General features: G+C 40.0%; 1 protein-coding gene across 4 annotated transcripts in view; it reads right to left on the bottom strand.

The window, feature by feature from the left end:
- The window catches only part of PCCB (propionyl-CoA carboxylase subunit beta), a 91,535-nt gene that overhangs the window by 59,883 nt on the left and 13,760 nt on the right, over window positions 1-17,892 (bottom strand). For all 4 annotated transcript variants that reach the window (XM_006727913.3, XM_031035199.2, XM_081826809.1 and 1 more), the window contains one exon: window positions 15,685-15,795. In XM_006727913.3, the coding sequence (XP_006727976.1) occupies window positions 15,685-15,795 (111 nt within the window). The remainder of the gene's footprint in view (window positions 1-15,684; window positions 15,796-17,892) is intronic.

The raw sequence follows: 17,892 nt of genomic DNA, 5'->3' as shown, positions 1-17,892 counted from the left end.
AATTGGAATTTTTTCCTGACATGTATGAATGGTCCAACACACAGACAGCAATGTAATACCTCAATAAACAAAGGGGAAAAAATTACATGCTCATCACAATCGACGTAGAAAAAGCATCTGACAAAATTCAACACCCTAGCATGATAAAAATACTCAGAAAACTAGAAACAGAAAACATAATAAAGGCAATTTATGAAAAACCCACAGCTAGTATCATACTGTGGTGAAAGACTGAAAGCTTTTCTTCTAAGTTCAGGTAACAAGGCAAGAATGCCTACTTTCACCACTTCTAATCAACACAGTACTAGAAGTCGAGCCAGAGCAATTAGACAAGAAAAAAGAAAAGACGTACAAATCAGAAATGATGAAGTAAAATGATCTGTCTGCAGATGACATTATTTTATATGTAGAAAACTAAAGATCCTCCAGGGGGAAAAAAAAAAAATGAACAAACAAATTAATCAAAGTTGCTCGATACAAAATTAGCTACATTGTAGACACCCTCTCAGTTGCCTGAATTGCTTGGACTCGAGGAGGGCTATTAGCTCTGGGTCCAGCACCCTTATTTCAGACTTAAGATGAAAAAGGAGGCAATGACCACTGTCATTTAATGCAGAGCTGAGAGTGGAGGTTTGGTTGCATCTAAATTCAAAAGCAAACTGAAAATTACATTCAACCACTTTTTTTTAGGAGAAAGAGGAGTCCAAGATGGTGGAGGAGTAGGAGACCTTAATTTCGTCTGATCCTAGGAATTCAGCTAGATAGCTATCAAATCATTCTGAACACCTGCAAACTCAATCGGAGATCAAAGAAAATAGCAGAAATTCTATGAACAGAAAAGCAACCACTTTCTGCAAGGTAAGAGCGTGGAGAAGTGAATCTAAGGCAATATATGAGAAGACACACTGCAGGGGATCGGAAGCCTCCATCAGCCGGCTACCGGCAAGTAAGAGAGCAGTGGAGCACAAAAATCGGAACTTTTAGAAGTCTGCTCCCACTTGAGACATTGCTCAGGCAGCTAAGCGGGGATAGAACCCTCTCTGGGACAGTGTGGTCTCAGGATCCTCAGGGTCACAGGAAGACTGGGGGTACCTGAGTGCGGCAGAGCTCCCAGGTATCGGAGCGGGGAAGCCGGCTGCAAACAGTGAGCCCAGAAGTGGGCTCTCAGCTCGGGGTTGCCATAAACCATGATCCGCAGCACAACTGGGCAACTAGTCTCCATGCAGGGGCCCAACAAGCAGCAGAACAGGCGAGACCCCCCCTTCTTCCCCCGGGAGGAGCGGCACAGGATCTGCAGGGTTTGGAGACTCAAAGCGGGGTCGCATGCCTGAGATAGAAACTCTCGGTCACAGGCTGGGTGAGCACCGAGTGTGGCCAAAGACCAGGGAGACAGGATTAACTGACTGCTTTCACTGAGGGCTCACTGAGGAATGGGGCCCCGAGCATTCAGCTCTGGGGCCAGAGATTGGGAGGCCACCATTTTCATTCTCGTCCTCTAAAGCTGTGCGTAAAGCCTTCAGGGAACAAAAGCCACATAGAGCAAATTTAAGAAAACAGAGGATCATAGGGAAAGAGAGGAAAAAATAAAATAAGAGGAAACCAGATAGGGAGACAGACCATAAGAGACTCTTAATCATAGGAAATAAACTGAGGGTTGCTAGAGGAGATGGGGGTGGAGGGATGGGGTAACTGGGGGATGGACATTAAGGAGGGCACGTGATGTAATGAGCAGTGGGTTTTATATAAGACTGATGAATCACAGACCTGCACTCTGAAAGCAATAATGTATTACATGTTAATTAATTGAATTTAAGTTTTAAAAAATATAAAAAAAAACTTTTATATATATATATATATTTTTTTTTTTTAGGCACTGAAGTGAGTTAAGTATTCTGTCATTGTTAGCTAGCAGTTTCCTTAGGTCTAATTCGGGTAACTAAAGGTGACCCAAAGTTCCTCTGGGCTTACAGTATCATGCTGTATCATGATATAGTAGGTGCCAAGGAGGCCGCCCCAAAATGGGCCACTTTGACATAAAGATTATTTTAAGCTAAAAAGCAATCAAAATCCAGCAGATTCGGGAAAAGCTCTTTACCTCCCCTACAACTGCCTGAAAAGAATTTAGATAGAGGATCTGCTCCAGAAAGAGCTATCACCATGGATAAATACATTATACCATGAACTAGGTATGGTAGACAGGGAGGAACTTAACAAGGCCTGTTTGATCAAAGGCTTCAATGTCCCATTGTTTCTGAGTGGCCCAGCAAACATTTGTTTACCAAACATTTACTCTTTTAAATCTTCCTGCTCCTTAGCTCAGGACTATATATATACCTCATTCTGCCTGTCTTTGGAATTTCCATGTCTGTGTGGATTCCCTGTAGGTCTGACATTAAATTTGATTTTCTCCAGCTTAAAAAAAAAAAAAAAAAAATTAGCTGCATTTTTATACAGCAACAATAAACAATCTGGAAAGGAAATTACAAAAACAATTTCATTTACAATAGCTTCTAAAAGAATAAAGTACTTAGGAATGACTTAACAAAAAAGGCACAAGATTTGTACACTGAAAACTATAAAACATCACTGAAAGAAATTTAAAAACTCACAAATAGACATCTCCTATTCACGAGATTAAAGACTCAATACTGTTAAGACGTCAACACTACCAAAAACAATATACAGACTCAATGCCATCACTCTCAAAACCACAATGACTTTTCTTGCAAAAATAGAAAAACCCATCCTAAAATTGATGAGGAATCTCAGAGGACTCTGTATAACCAAAACAATCTTGAAAAAGAGCAAAGTTGGAGGTCTCACACCTCCTTGATTTCCTTGACTTCAAAACCTACCACAAAGCTACAGAAATCAAAACAGTGTGGTACAGGCATGAAGACATATAGACCAGTCAAACAACATAGAGAGCCCAGAAATGAACCCTCATATATATGCTCAAATGGTTTGGCAATGATATCTATACCATTCAATGGAGAAAGGACAGTCTTTTCAACAAATGGTGATGGGAAAACAGCATATTCACACGCAAAAGAATGAAGTTGGACTTTGTTATACCACATACAAAAATTAACTGAAATAGGATCAAAGGGCTACAAGTAAGAGCTAAAAGCATAACACTTAGGAAACAGGGGCAAAATCTCATGACACTGGATCTGGCAAGACTTCTTAGATATAGACAAAAATACAGAGGCAACATAAGATAATAAACTAGACTTAATCAAAATTACAAGTTTTTTTAAGATTTTATTTATTTATATGACAGAGAAACAGCGAGAGAGGGAATACAGCAGGGAGAGTGGGAGAGGGAGAAGCAGACTTCCCAATGAGCAGGGAGCCTGATGTGGGGCTTGATCCCAGGACCCCGGGATCCTGACCTGAGCTGAAGGCAGACGCTTAACAACTGAGCCATCCAGGCTCCCCTCAAAATCACAATCTTGTACAAAGGACACTACCAACAGAATGAAAAGGCAGCCCACAGAATGGGAGAAAATATTTGCAAATCATGTATCTGATAAGTGACTAATATCCAGAATATTTATTTTAAAAACCCCTCAACTCGGGGCACCTGGGTGGCTCATCTGTTAAGCGTCTGCCTTCGGCTCAGGTCATGATCCCAGGGTCCTGGGATCGAGCCCCGCATCGGGCTCCCTCTTCGGCAGGAAGCCTGCTTCTCCCTCTCCCACTCTCCCTGCCTGTGTTCCCTCTCTCGCTGTGTCTCTCTCTGTCAAATAAATAAAATCTTAAAAAAAAACCTCCTACAACTCAACAACAAAAAGTAATTCAAAAATTGACAGGGGCCTAAGCAACATTTTTCTAGATATATCTCCTCAGGCAAAAGAACAAAAGCAAAAATAAACTATCGGGACTACACCAAAACAAAAAAAGCGGGCACGTGGGTGGCTCAGTTGGTTAAGCAACTGCCTTTGGCTCAGGTCATGATCCTGGAGTCCTAGGATCAAGTCCCACATCAGGCTCCCTGCTCAGCAGGGAGTCTGCTTCTCCCTCTGACCCTCCCCCCTCTCATGTGCTCTCGCTCTATCAAATAAATAAATAAAACCAAAAAAAAAAAAAAGTTATTTAAAAAAAAAAGCTTTTGCAAAGCAAAGGAAATGATCAAAACAAAAAGGCAACATACTGAATAGGAGAAAACATTTACAAATGATGTGTCTGATAAGGGGTTAATATCCAAAACCAACAAAACTCAACACCAAAATAATCCCACTGAAAATGGGCAGAAGATATGAATAGACATTTCTCCAAAGAAGACATCCAGATGGCCAACAGACACATGAAAAGATGCTCAACATCACTCTTCATCAGGGAAATTCAAACCAAAACCACAATGAGATGTCACCTCACACGTGTTAGAATGGCTAATAAAATTATGAATGAAAGGGGAGAGATCATGACTAACACCAAGGAAACAAACAATTATTAGAAATTATTATCAACAACTATATGCCAATAAATTAAACCACCTGGAAGAAATGGATGCCTGCCTGGAAACCTATAAACTACCAAGACTGAAACAGGAAGAAATTGACAATCTGAATAGACCAATAACCAGTAACAGAATTGAAGCAGTGATCAAAAACCTCCCAAAAAACAAGAGTCCAGGGCCTGATGGATTCCCAGGGGAATCTACCAAACATTCAAAGAAGAAATAATACCTAGTCTCCTGAAGCTGTTTCAAAAAATAGAAACAGAAAGAAAACTTCCAAACTCATGCTATGAGGCCAGCATTACCTTCATCCCAAAACCAGGCAAAGACTCCATCAAAAAGGAGAATTTCAGACCAATATCCCTGATAAATATGGATGCCAAAATTCCCAACAAGATCCTTGTTAATAGGCTCCAACAGTACATTAAAAGGATTATCCATCACGACAGGTGGGATTTATTCCTGGGATGCAAGGGTGGTACAACATTCACAAATCAATCAGTGTGATAGAACACATTAATAGGAGAAGAGACAAGAACCATCTGATCCTCTCAATTGATGCAGAAAGAGCATTTCACAAAATACAGCATCCTTTCCTGATTAAAACTCTGCAGAGTGTAGGGATAGAGGGAACATTCCTCAATTTCATAAAAACCATCTATGAAAAGCCCACAGCGAATATCATTCTCAATGGGGAAAAGCTGAGAGCTTTTCCCTTAAGATCAGGAACATGACAAGAATGCCCACTCTCGCCACTATTGTTCAACATAGTACTAGAAGTCCTAGCATCAGCAATCCGACAACAAAAAGAAATAAAAGGTATTCTAACTGGCAAAGAAGAAGTCAAACTCTCTTTGCAGATGACATAATACTTTATGTGGAAAACACAAAAGACTCTACCCCCAAATTACTAGAACTCATACAGCAATTCAGTAATGTGGCAGGGTACAAAAATCACTGCACAGAAATCAGTTGTTTTCCTATACACTAACAATCTAACTGTAGAAAGAGAAATTAGGGAACTGATTCCATTTACAATAGCACCAAAAACCATAAAAGCAAAACACAAGAAACAAGTGTTGGCGTGAATGTGGGAAAAAAAAGGAACCTTCGTGTACTGTTGGTGGGAATGCAAACTGGTGTAGCTACTGTGGAAAACAGTATGAAGATTCCTCAAAAAATTAAAGATAGAACTACCACTACCAGGTATTTACCCAAAGAAAACAAAAACACTAATTCAGAAAGATATATGCACCCCTCTGTTTACTGCAGAATTACTCACAATAGACAAAATGTGGAAGCAACGAAAGTGTGCACTGATGGATAAAGATGTGGGGATAAAGAATACATACACACACACACACACACTCAATAGCATATTACTCAACCATTAAAAAATGACACCTTTTTTTTTTTTTTTTTAAGATTTTATTTCTTTATTTGAGAGAAAGAGATAGCGAGAGCAGGAACACAAGCAGGGCGAGTGGGAGAGGGAGAAGCAGGCTTCCCGCGGAGCAGGGAGCCCAATGCAGGGCTTGATTCCCAGGACCCTGGGATCATGACCTGAGCCAAAGGCAGACGCTACCGACTGAGCCAGCCAGGCACCCTTGGAAAAACATGAGATCTTGCCATTTGTGACAACATGGAAGGACCTAGAGGGTATCATGATAAGTGAAACAAGTCAAATACCATAGGATTTCACTTATATGTAGAATCTAAAAAAACCAAAGGGAACAAAACCAAAAAAAAGCAGACACAGACTCATATATACAGAGAACAAATTGGTGGCTTCCAGAAGGGAAGTAGGGAAATGGGCAAAATAGGTCAAAAGGAGTGAGAGGAACAGGCCTCTGACTGTGGAATGAATAAGTCACAAGGACGAAAGGTACAGCGTGGGAAATACAGTTATAGTACTGTAATAGCATTTTATGGTAAGAGATGGTAGCTGTACTTATGGTGAGCACAGCATAAGGTACAGACTTGTCGAATCACTGTTGTACACCTGAAACTAATATAATATTATGTGTCAACTATATAGAAGTCAACTACTTCAATTAAAAAAAAAAATTAACTTGAATCGGCATTTCTCCAAAGAAGATATACAAATGGCCAATAACAATATAAAGACACTCAACATCACTAATCATTTAGGAAATATAAATGAAAACCAACATGAACTACTACTTCACACCCATTAGGATGACTAGTCTCAAAAAACACAAAATAATAAGTGTGATGATGATATAGAGAAACCGGAACCTTTGTGCATTGCTGGTAGGAATGTAAGATGGAGCAGCCACTGTGGAAAACAGTACGATGTTTCTTAAAAATATTAAAGAGAAATAACATCTGATCCAGTAATTCCACTCCTAGGTGTATGCCCCAAAGAATGAAAACAGGGATTCAAATAGATACTTGTACCCCAATATTTGTTGCAGTATTATTTGCAATAACCAAAAGCTGGAAACAGCTGGAGTGCCTAGATGGTTCAGTCAATTAAGCATCTGCCTTTGGCTCAGGTCATGATCTCACGGTCCTGGGATTGAGTCCCACATCAGCTCTCCACTCAGTGGGGAGTCTGCTTGTCCCTCTCCCTCTGCACCTCCCCCTCCCACCCCGCTTGTGTGCTCTTTCTTGCTCTCTAATAAATAAAATCTTATAAAACAAAAAAAAAGGGGGGGTGCCTGGGTGGCTCATCTGTTAAGCGTCTGCCTTCGGCTCAGGTCATGATCCCAGGGTCCTGGGATTGACCCCGCATTGGGCTCTCTGCTCAGCTGGGAGTCTGCTTCTCCTTCTCACTCTCCCTCTGTGCTCTCTAAAAAATGGATAAAATCTTAAAAAAAAAAAAGATGGAAACAGCTCAAGTGTTCACTGACAGATGAATGGGTATTTAAATGTGGTATATACATACAAAAGAACTATTAATCAGCCTTTAAAAGGAAGGGAATCCTGACACATATTACAACATGGATGAACTTTGAAGACATTATGCTAACTGAAATAAGCCAGTCACAAATGGGCAAATACTGTATGATTCCACAAATTCACAGATAGAACAGTGCTAGGAGTAGTAGGGAATGGTAAGTGTTTAGTAAGTACAAAGTTTAAGATGGGATAGATGAGAAAGTTCTGGAGATAGCTGGTGGTGGTGGTAACACAAAAATGTGGATGCACCTAATGCCATAGAACTGTAACTGAAATTTTCCATTTTCGACTTTTTTGTGTATATTTTATCACAATTTTTTTTAAGTACTGCATCAGTGTTAAACTTCTTGAATTTAATTAACTGGTTGTGTAAGAAAACATCCTAATTCTTAAGAATTATATACTGAAGCATTAAACAGTAAAGAGACATGATATACACAACCCACTCACAAATGGTTAAGAATTCCGAAAATCTGGGCACCTGGGTGGCTTAGTTGGTTAAGCGTCTGCCTTCGGCTCAGGTCATGACCCAGGATCCTGAGATCGAGTCCTACATTGGGCTCCCTGCTCAGCGGAGAGCCTGCTTCTCCCTCTCCCTCTGCTCCTCCCCCTGCTCATTCTCACTCTCTCTCTCAAATAAAATCTTTAAAAATAAAATAAAAATAAAATTTAAAAAAGAATTCTGAAAATTTGAAATTTCAAAATGAAGACTTTTGAAAAACTCTGTTCAAAAGGTAGCATTCTGAGGAGGAAAACTGGGGGCGCCTGAGTGGCTCAATCATCAAGCGTCTGCCTTCGGCTCAGGTCATGATCCCAGGGTCCTGGGCTCGAGCCCCCGCATCGGGCTCCCTGCTCAGCAGGAAGCCTGGTTCTCCCTCTTCCACTCCCCCTGCTTGTGTTCCCTCTCTGGCTGTCTCTCTCTGTTAAATAATAAAAATAAAATCTTTAAAAAAAGAGGAGGAAAACTGCAAATCACAGCGTGGGAGAAGGCAGCTGCAACGTACAACTGATAAAGAACTTATATCCAGAATATAAAAAGAACTCCTAAAAATAAGAAAAAAACCACAATTTTTAAAATGGGCAAAATAGATGAACAGGCACACCACAAAAGAAGAAACATATGAAAAGGTGCTAAACCTCATTAGTCATGGAAATGCACTGAGCGATCACACCACATGAGAACTAGCATAATTAAATTATATTAATAAAAGTGCTGGCAAGGATGTGAAACAAGTGAAATTCTCATACACTGCAAATAGAAGTGTAAATTGCTGCTACCCTCTTTAATGAACAGTTAGGCATTACGTAAAAAAGCTGAAGATATGTACATCCTATGACATAACTATGCCCTTACTCTGAGAACCTGAAACCAGGGTACAGGTATAAGAATGTTTAGATCAGCATCATTGGCAATGGCAAAAATCTTTAAACACAAAAGGTAGTAGAACGGATGAATATGGGGGCGCCTGGGTGGCTCAGTCGTTAAGCGTCTGCCTTCGGCTCAGGTCATGATCCCGGGGTCCTGGGATCGAGTCCCGCATCGGGCTCCCTGCTCTGCGGGAAGCCTGCTTCTCCCTCTCCCACTCCCCCTGCTTGTGTTCCTGCTCTTGCTATGTCTCTCTCTGTCAAATAAATAAATAAAATCTTAAAAAAAAAAAAAAAAAAGAATGGATGAATATGTTAAGATAATTTACTACAGAGCTATTAAAATGAACTATATTTACAAAGAACATGGATAAATCTTAAAAACATAATGAGTCACAGCCATGCACAAAAGAATGAACAAAAGAATGAATATTATATGATTTCACCTTACATTAACAGTCAAAATGGGCAACAAACCACAATTTTTACTGTAAAGCAAAGCAAATACAGATAATTACCGTAAAAGTTGAGATCATAAATAATTCTGGATAGGATGAATGGAGGCAATAGTGATTAGGAAAGATAATGGGAGCAGGGCTCCTGGAGGCCATTTCTTAAACTAAGTGTTATTTACATGGATTTGCACTTAATAATTGCTAAACTGTACATATTTTACATACTTCCCTGAGTATGAGACACCTAACAGTGCTTAAAAATTTTTAAATTAAATGGGAGAGGGGGCAAAGACAGAATCAGGGAGACAAGTTAGGATTCTGCAATAATCCAGGTGGGATACTTGAATCAAAATGGTAGCAGTGTAAGTAGTAAGAAGTATGCAGCAATTTGATTTTAGATTATATCCTAAAGTAGAGCGAGTATGATCTGGAACTGAACTTGGCATGTGACAGAAAAAGAGGAGTTAAAATGGTGCAATGTTTTTTTACCTGAGCCACTGGAAGGCTGGACTTGCCATTTATTGAGATGGGGAAGGCTGCAGGACAGCACTTTGGAAGTGGCTTGGAAGAGACCAAAACCTATCAAGTTTGAGATCCCACTGAAGGCCAAATGGAAACACAGGTAGGCAACTGAATGGGTAATCCTAGAGTTCAGGAGTGTTCCATCCAGAAGACATAGATTTGAGAGCTGTCAGCATATAGATGGATATTTAAAGTCTTGAGATGGGATAAAAACACCCAGGGAAAGAGAGAAGAGCTAGAAGAAAACCAAAAATTATGGTGCTTCCAAGTTTCAGAGGAAGGAATGATCAGCTAGGTCAAATGTTAAAAGGTCAAGTAAGATGATGACTGAGAAATGTCAACCGGATTTAGTAATGCTAGAACCTTTGAGGTCTTTGATATAAAAAAAACTGACATTATGAGTGACCCTGAATAGAATAATATCCATTTCATCAGAAACTAAATATTCAAGTATATTCACATCTATTTCTCAATTCTGTTCTGTTCCCCTGGTCTATTTATTTACAAATTAATGAAACAGTTTATTATTTCACTTTATATTTTATCACCTGGCAGAGTGAACCTCTCATTATACTTCTTTCAAGGAAATATCTAGTTGTTTAAAAATCAATCTGGTAACATTTTTATTGCACTCATTAAACACATGAAATATTTAAGATATAGAATGGTTAAGACCTGATAATTAGTTGTGGAGGACTAAAGAGGGGAGATGGCACCAATATGCAGATATTAAAGAAAGTTCTGCAAGTACAGGATGGGATTGCTTAGGATACTAATACATAACTAATGAGAAAGGACATAAACACCAAAATCAGTAGCATTTCTATACACTAATAAAATATCTGAAAAAGAAAGCCAGGCCATTCACAATAGTATCAAACATAACAAAGTATTCCAAACGAATTTAACAAAGGAGGTAAAAGATCTATACAATTAAACTCTAAGACTTCGATGAAAGATACTGAAGATGACAAAAATAAATGGAAGAGATCCCATGTTCCTGGATAAGAATATTGTTAAAATGTCCATACTACCCAGAGCCATCTATAGATTCAATGCAATTCCTTTCAATATTCCATTGGCATTTTTGACAGAAATAGAAAAAACAATCTAAAATTTGTATAGAACCACAAAAGACCCCAAATACCCAAAACAATCCTGACAAAGATGAATAAAGCTAGAGGCACCATACTTTTGGATTTCAAACTATACTACAAAGTTATAGTAATCAAAACAGTATAGTACTGGCATAAAAACACACACACAAACCAATAGAGCAGAATCAAGAGCCCAAAAGTAAACCCTCATATATACTGTCAACTAATATTTGACAAGGGAGCCAAGAATATTCAACAAGAAGAGAGCTATGGCTCTTCAATAAATGATTTTGGGGGCACCTGGGTGGCTCAGGTCATGGTCCCAGAGTCCTGGGATCAAGTCCCGCATCGGGCTCCCTGCTCAACAGGGAGTCTGCTTCTCCCTCTACCCCTCCCCCCTGCTTGTGATCTCTCTCTCACTCTTAAGCTCTCTTTCTCTCTCTCTCAATAAAATCTTAAAAAAAATAAATTAATTCAATAAATATTTTGGGAAAACTGGATCACTACAGGCAAAAGAATGCAATTAGACCCATATATTCAGTGGGCCACAAAAATTAACTCAAAATGGATTAAAGACTTAAAGACCTGAAACCATAAAACTCTTAGAAGAAAACACAGGGAGGGGCACCTGGGTGGCTCAGTTAGTTAAGTGTCTGCCTTCAGCTTAGGTCTTGACCCCAGAGGGTCCTGGGATCGAGCCCCGCATAGGGCTCCCTGTTCAGCAGGAGCCTGCTTCTCCCTCTCCCTCTGCCCCTCCCCTGCTTGTGCACTCTCCCTCGCTCACTCTCAAATAAATAAAATGTTTAAAAAAATTTTTTTTAATTAAAAAAAATATATATATAGGGAACAATTTTATGGATATGACACCAAAAGCATAAGCAACAAAAGCAAAAATTAACAAGTAGGACATCAAACTAAATAAAAAGCTTCTACACAGCAAAAGAAAATCAACAAAATGAAAAGGCAACCTACTGAATGAGAGAAAGTATTTGCAAATCATATCTGAAAAGGGGTTAATAACAAAAATATTTAAAGAACACCTACAACTCAATAACAACTACAGTAAAAATCCAAAATGGTAATTATGTGAAGTGAAAAATGTGTTAACTGGGCGCCTGGGTGGCTCAGTTGGTTAAGCGACTGCGTTCGGCTCAGGTCATGATCCTGGAGTCCCTGGATCAAGTCCCGCATCAGACTCCCTGCTCGGCGGGGAGTCTGCTTCTCCCTCTGACCCTCCCCCCTCTCATGGGCTCTCTCTCATTCTCTCTCTCTCAAATAAATAAATAAAATCTTTAAAAAAAAAAATGTGTTAACTTATCTTATTGTGATAAACATTTCACAATATATATATGTATAAAGCTATCACATTATACACTTTAAACCTACATGGTGTTATATGACAATTATATCAATAAAGCTAGAAAAAAATTTTTAATGAACAGAGTATCTCAATAGACATTTCTCCAAGGAAGACCTACAAATGGTCAACAAGTATATGAAAAGATACAACATCACTAATCATCAGGGAAATGTAAATCAAAACCAAAAGGAGGTACCACCTCAACCTGTTAGAATGGCTATTATCAAAAAGACAAGAAATAAGTGTTGGCAAGAATGTGGAGGAAAGGGAACCCTTGTGCACCGCTGGGAATGTAAATTAATACAGCCACTATGGAAAACAGTAGGGAAGTTCCTCAAAAAATTAAAATAGAATTATCATATGATCCAATAATTCTACTTTTGGATATATATGCAAAGGAAACCATCAACAAAACTAAAAGACAACCTACTAAATGGGAAAAGATATTTGAAAATGACATATGTGATAAAGGGTTAGTATCTAAAATACATAAAGAACTGATAGAACTCAACACCCCCAAAACAAATAACCCAAACAAAAAAATGGAGAGAAGGCATGAACAGACATTTCTCCAAAGAAGACATACAGATGGCTAACAGACACATGAAAAGATGTTCAACATCACTCATCTTCAGGGAAATGCAAATCAAAACCACAATGAGATATCACCTCACACCTATCAGAATGGCTAAAATCAAAAACACAAGAAACAAGTGTTGGCGAGGATGTGGAGAAAAAGGAACTCTTGTGCACTGTCAGTGGGAATGCAAACTGGCACAGCCACTGTGGAAAACAGTATGGAGGTTCCTCAAAAAATTTTTTAAAAAACTACCCTATGATCCAGTAATCATACTACCAAAGAATACAAAAACACTAATTCAAAGGGATACATGTACCCCTAGGTTTATTGCAGCGTTATTTACAATAGCCAAATTATGGAAACAGCCCCCAAATGTCGATTGATGAATGGATAAAGATGTGATACACACACACACACACACACACACACAGGAATATTATTCAGCCATAAAAAAGAATGAAATCTTGCCATTTGCAACAACATGGGTAGAGTTAGAGTATAAGGCTAAGTGAAATAAGTCAGAGAAAAACAAATACCATATGATTTCACTCATATGTGGAATTTAAGAAACAAAACAAATGAACAAAGGGAAAAAAAGACAAACCAAAAAACAGACTCTTAACTATAGGGGAGGTGGGTGGGGGATGGATGAAATAGGTGAAGGGGATTAAGAGTGCACTTATTTTGAAGAGCACTGAGTGATATATGGAATTGTTGAATCGCTATACTGTACACCTGAAACTAACACTGTATGTTAACTACATTAGAATTAAAAATTTTTTTAAAAGAAAATGAAATCAAGATCTCAGATATTTGTACTCCCATGTTCACTGCGCCGTATTTACAAAAGCCAAGATACGAAAACAACCTAAGTGTCCAGCAATGGATGAATGGATAAAGAAAATGCAATACAGACATTATTCAGTTACAACAAAGGAAATCCTGCCGTTCGCAACAACATGGGCGGACCTTGAGAGCATTTCACTCATGGCTAATCATTACCCATGTATAAATGCATGTGCTAAGTGAAATAAAATCAGAAAGAGAACGACAGGTAATGTATGATCTCACTTATGTGTGGAATATAAAAAGCCGAACTCATAAAAACAGTAGAATGGTGGTTACCAGGGGCTGAGGACTGGAGGAAATGAGGAGGTGCTGGTGAAAGGTGTAAACTTCCAGTTATAAGATGAATAAGTTCTGGGGATCTCATGTACAGCACAGTGATTCCTACTGGTAATGCTGTATTATATACTTGACAATTGCTAGGAGAGTAGATCTTAATATGTTCTCACCACAAAAAAGAAATGGTAATCATCTGAGATGCCAGAGGTGCTGGCTAACTAACAGTAGGGTTAGCAAGGGACACCAAGAAGGCTGGAGAGGTGAGAAGAAGTGCCAGAGACGACAGAGTGGAAGCAAAGGAAAACGAATGTTGCTAATACTCTGAGGAAAATGCATGTTAAAGATCATTTACAGTGACACAGAAATCACTGATGACCTTAAAAAAAAAAAAAAAAAGGTTTTAGTGGAGTGAGGGGGTAGAGCCAAATTGGAATATGTTAAGGAGAGGATGGGAAGATAGGAATAGGGCAATAGCCACAGGGAGACACAGACTAGGGGAGGGCTTTTGTGGTTGTTTTGAAGATAGGAAATACCTGAACAGGGGATAGTTCTGATGGGAGGACCCAGTACCAAGGGAGAGGCTGAAGATGGTAGATAGAAGAGAATGGACAGAAGGCTGGCTACTGACAGGGTGTCAAGAGTCGCAGTACATGATAGGCACAAATGTAGGAAGAGGGGTAGAGAAGGGACTTAGCCAAAGGAATTGCCACCTCTGTTCCCGGCAGGAAGAAGAGGACTGGGTGAGCTTAGGGAGGTACTGTATATATCAATTTCGTAGGCAAGGTAGAGGGAGTTCTGCTTTGTTCAGGAAGAGATGTGGTCATCTGAATTCTTAAAGATTTTTTTTTTTTAATTCATTTGAGACACAGAGATACTGAGAGAGAGAGTGCATGAACAGGGGGAGAGACAGGGGGAGAGGGAGAAGCAGGCTCCCCGCCGAGCCAGGAGCTGGACGTGGGGCTCGATCCCAGGACCCTAGGATCATGACCTGAGCCAAAGGCAGACGCTTAACCATCTGAGCCACCCAGGCGCCCCAATCATCTGAATTTTTAAAGCCCACCCCTGTTGAACATATAGGTTGCTTTCAGTCTGTCACTAAGAACAGAATATCTGGATCAAAGAGTAAGCACTTTTCAAAATTTCTCAATTCCTACTGCCAAACTACGCTCAAGAAAAAGGTGTTCCCTATTTACATTCCCTCTATTTACAGCATTCTCCTCATATTGGAGGACTATCTTTACCTCCCCCTCCCCAAATCTGTCTTGGCGTTTATTGCTCATTATTATTAAATATATTTTATGAGGAAAAGACTAATTTTTTAAAAAGGTATCAAGTTAAAGTAATTACCCATGTATAAATGCAAGTAGGCCTCATTTAAAATTAGAAATCTCATTCTATCAAAATTATGTACTAAAGATAAAGCACCTCTCAAAATGAAGTTAGAGATGAGATTTACCATTATAGACAATATGTAATGAAACGGCAAACAGCCGAAGAAATAAAGGCAGGACATAAGAAACAACTTCCCAATAAAGTAGATTACAGAAAAGAATCATTTGCAATCCAAATCAACAAGTAAAATCACCCACCAATGAAGTACACATTCTGCCACAGAAGTCCCACAAGCTACAAATTTCATGCCAAAACCTTCTCTCCATTAAGACTTTTATCATTACTATGCTGAGAGCACTGATAATGCAGATAACCCAGATCTAGGTCAGGAACTATTTTTATTGCATGTGAGTTACTACACAATTCTCAAAGGGCAGGAGAAACAGGCCCTTCTTTCTTACCTTTACCATGAACGTGAAATCAGTTAGAGCAGGGGAATACACAGCCCCACCAGCACACGGGCCCATGATCAGAGAAATCTGAGGGATGACTCCAGATGCCAGGACGTTCCTCTGCCAAAAGAGAAAGGCAAGGCATGTGGTTACAGAGGTGTTCAAGGCACTACCTACAGAAAGATAAAGGCAGTAATAAAACTACATTTGGCTTTTAGTCACAGAAATTCTGTGCTGGAGGCAAGAGACCTAATCAGCACAGGTTCTCCCAAAATTATATACAGTTTCTCCCCATAACAGGTGGGATGGTTGGCTTATTACTTTCTGTGGCAAATACCCTCTTTCCACTCCTTGGCAGTAGTTTCCCAAAAGTTCCAACAGGACATAAGCTCAGAGAGACTCCATTCACTCTTACCCCAGCTCCAAACACACCTCAGGCCCAGCACCCCTATCTGCACAAAGCTGGCTGAAAAAATGAATGACAATCTTAGGCGGAATATACAGGGCCAACACTTATCCTGGAGCCAGGACCTCTGTTTAGAGCCCTTCACATCCACCAGAGGGTACCCAGCAATTACAAGGCAAGGCAAAGAGGCGGGTGCTACTTTACTCTGAGTCCTCAATGTCTGCCCACCTCTAGGCAGGACATATGGGGAAAGGGAGGTAGCAGGAGCCAATGGGGACAGAGGTATGTGAAGGGCCAAGCCTCAGGCCACCTCCTGGGAAAGAAAATGGGGTCTGGAGGACCCAGGCAAGATGAAAAAGTCCAATGACTCCTTGCCCAACCCCCAACTTTTTTCCTTCCCCTGGGTTCCATCAGCATAAGAGAAGTATGTCCACTTTTAGCCATTTCTTGGTTCTGAGTCCAATTTCTATAAATCATAGGACATAGCTGAGGACAGTACAAAAAGCCAAAGCCATCTATAGAGGATTCTGGGAAGATGGCAGAGAGGGAAGCACCGGGAATCTGTCCTCAACAGATTGTCCTAGACAACAACTGCACTGACACAATCTGTCTGATAAAACTTTTTGAAACTCCTGGGCGCCTGGGTAGCTCAGTCGTTAAGCGTCTGCCTTCTGCTCAGGTCATGATCCCAGGATCCTGGGATCGAGCCCCGCGTCGGGCTCCCTGTTTGGCAGGAAGCCTACTTCTCTCACCCCCGCTCCCCTGCTTATGTTCCCTCTCTCGCTGTGTCTCTCTGTCAAATAAATGAATAAAAATCTTAAAAAAAAAAAAATCTTTTTGAAACTCTAGTCTATTGAAGGCTTCCAACTCCCAGCGGAAAATCTGGAGAATAAACTGTGGCTAATTTCAGTCCATTTTAGCTCTTAGCACAATAGCAGCTACTCATCCACTGCCCCCTAGCCACAAGGCAAGCAGCTGGACATATATTCCTGGAGCAGCCACACAGGGCTTTCAGGAGCCAGTGCAGGCGAAAAGCACTCCGTCCTCCAAATACGAGGGATCACCCACTGGTGATTCTGGTTACAGAGATGTAGTTAGAGAGGTAGGTGGCCATTGTTGTACCTCCTTAACCAACCGCTGCAAGCCCCTGCAAGCCCCTGCCCCTGCAGCCCAGTATCACTAACCATTAGGTAAATACAAATCATAACTAGAACGGGGTACCACAACACAAACAACTGGGATGGCTACTACCAAACAGAAAATAAGTAATATTGGCGAGGATGTGGAGAAATTGCAACTTTTGCACATTATTGGTGGGAATGTAAACTGGTACAGCCACTGTGGAAAACAGCATAGAGGTTCCTCAAAAATTTAAAAATTATCATGTGATCTAGAAATTCCACTTCTGGCAATATACCAAAAAGAATGGAAACCAGGATCTCAAAGAGATATCTGTACACCCATATTCACAGCAACATTACTCACAATAACTGAAACACAGAAGCAACCCAAGTGCCCATCGATGGATGAATGAATAAGCAAAATGTGGTATACATACAGTGGAATATCAACCTTAAAAAGGAAAAGCTTCCTGTCACATGCTACAACATGGATAAACCTTAAGGACATTAAGTGAAGTGAAATAAGCCATTCACAAAAACACAAATTAATACAGTATGATTCCATGAAAGCTGGTACAGCCACTCTGGAAAACAGAATGGAGGTTCCTCAAAAAGTTGAAAATAGAACTACCCTATGACCCAGCAATCGCACTACTAGGTATATACCTCAAAGATACAAATGTAGTGGGG

This window comes from Leptonychotes weddellii, chromosome 1, assembly GCF_054177405.1.
Source record: "Leptonychotes weddellii isolate Sample4059 chromosome 1, ASM5417740v2, whole genome shotgun sequence".
NCBI classification, from domain to species: domain Eukaryota; kingdom Metazoa; phylum Chordata; class Mammalia; order Carnivora; family Phocidae; genus Leptonychotes; species Leptonychotes weddellii.
This window is presented reverse-complemented; position numbering and strand designations above follow the sequence as displayed.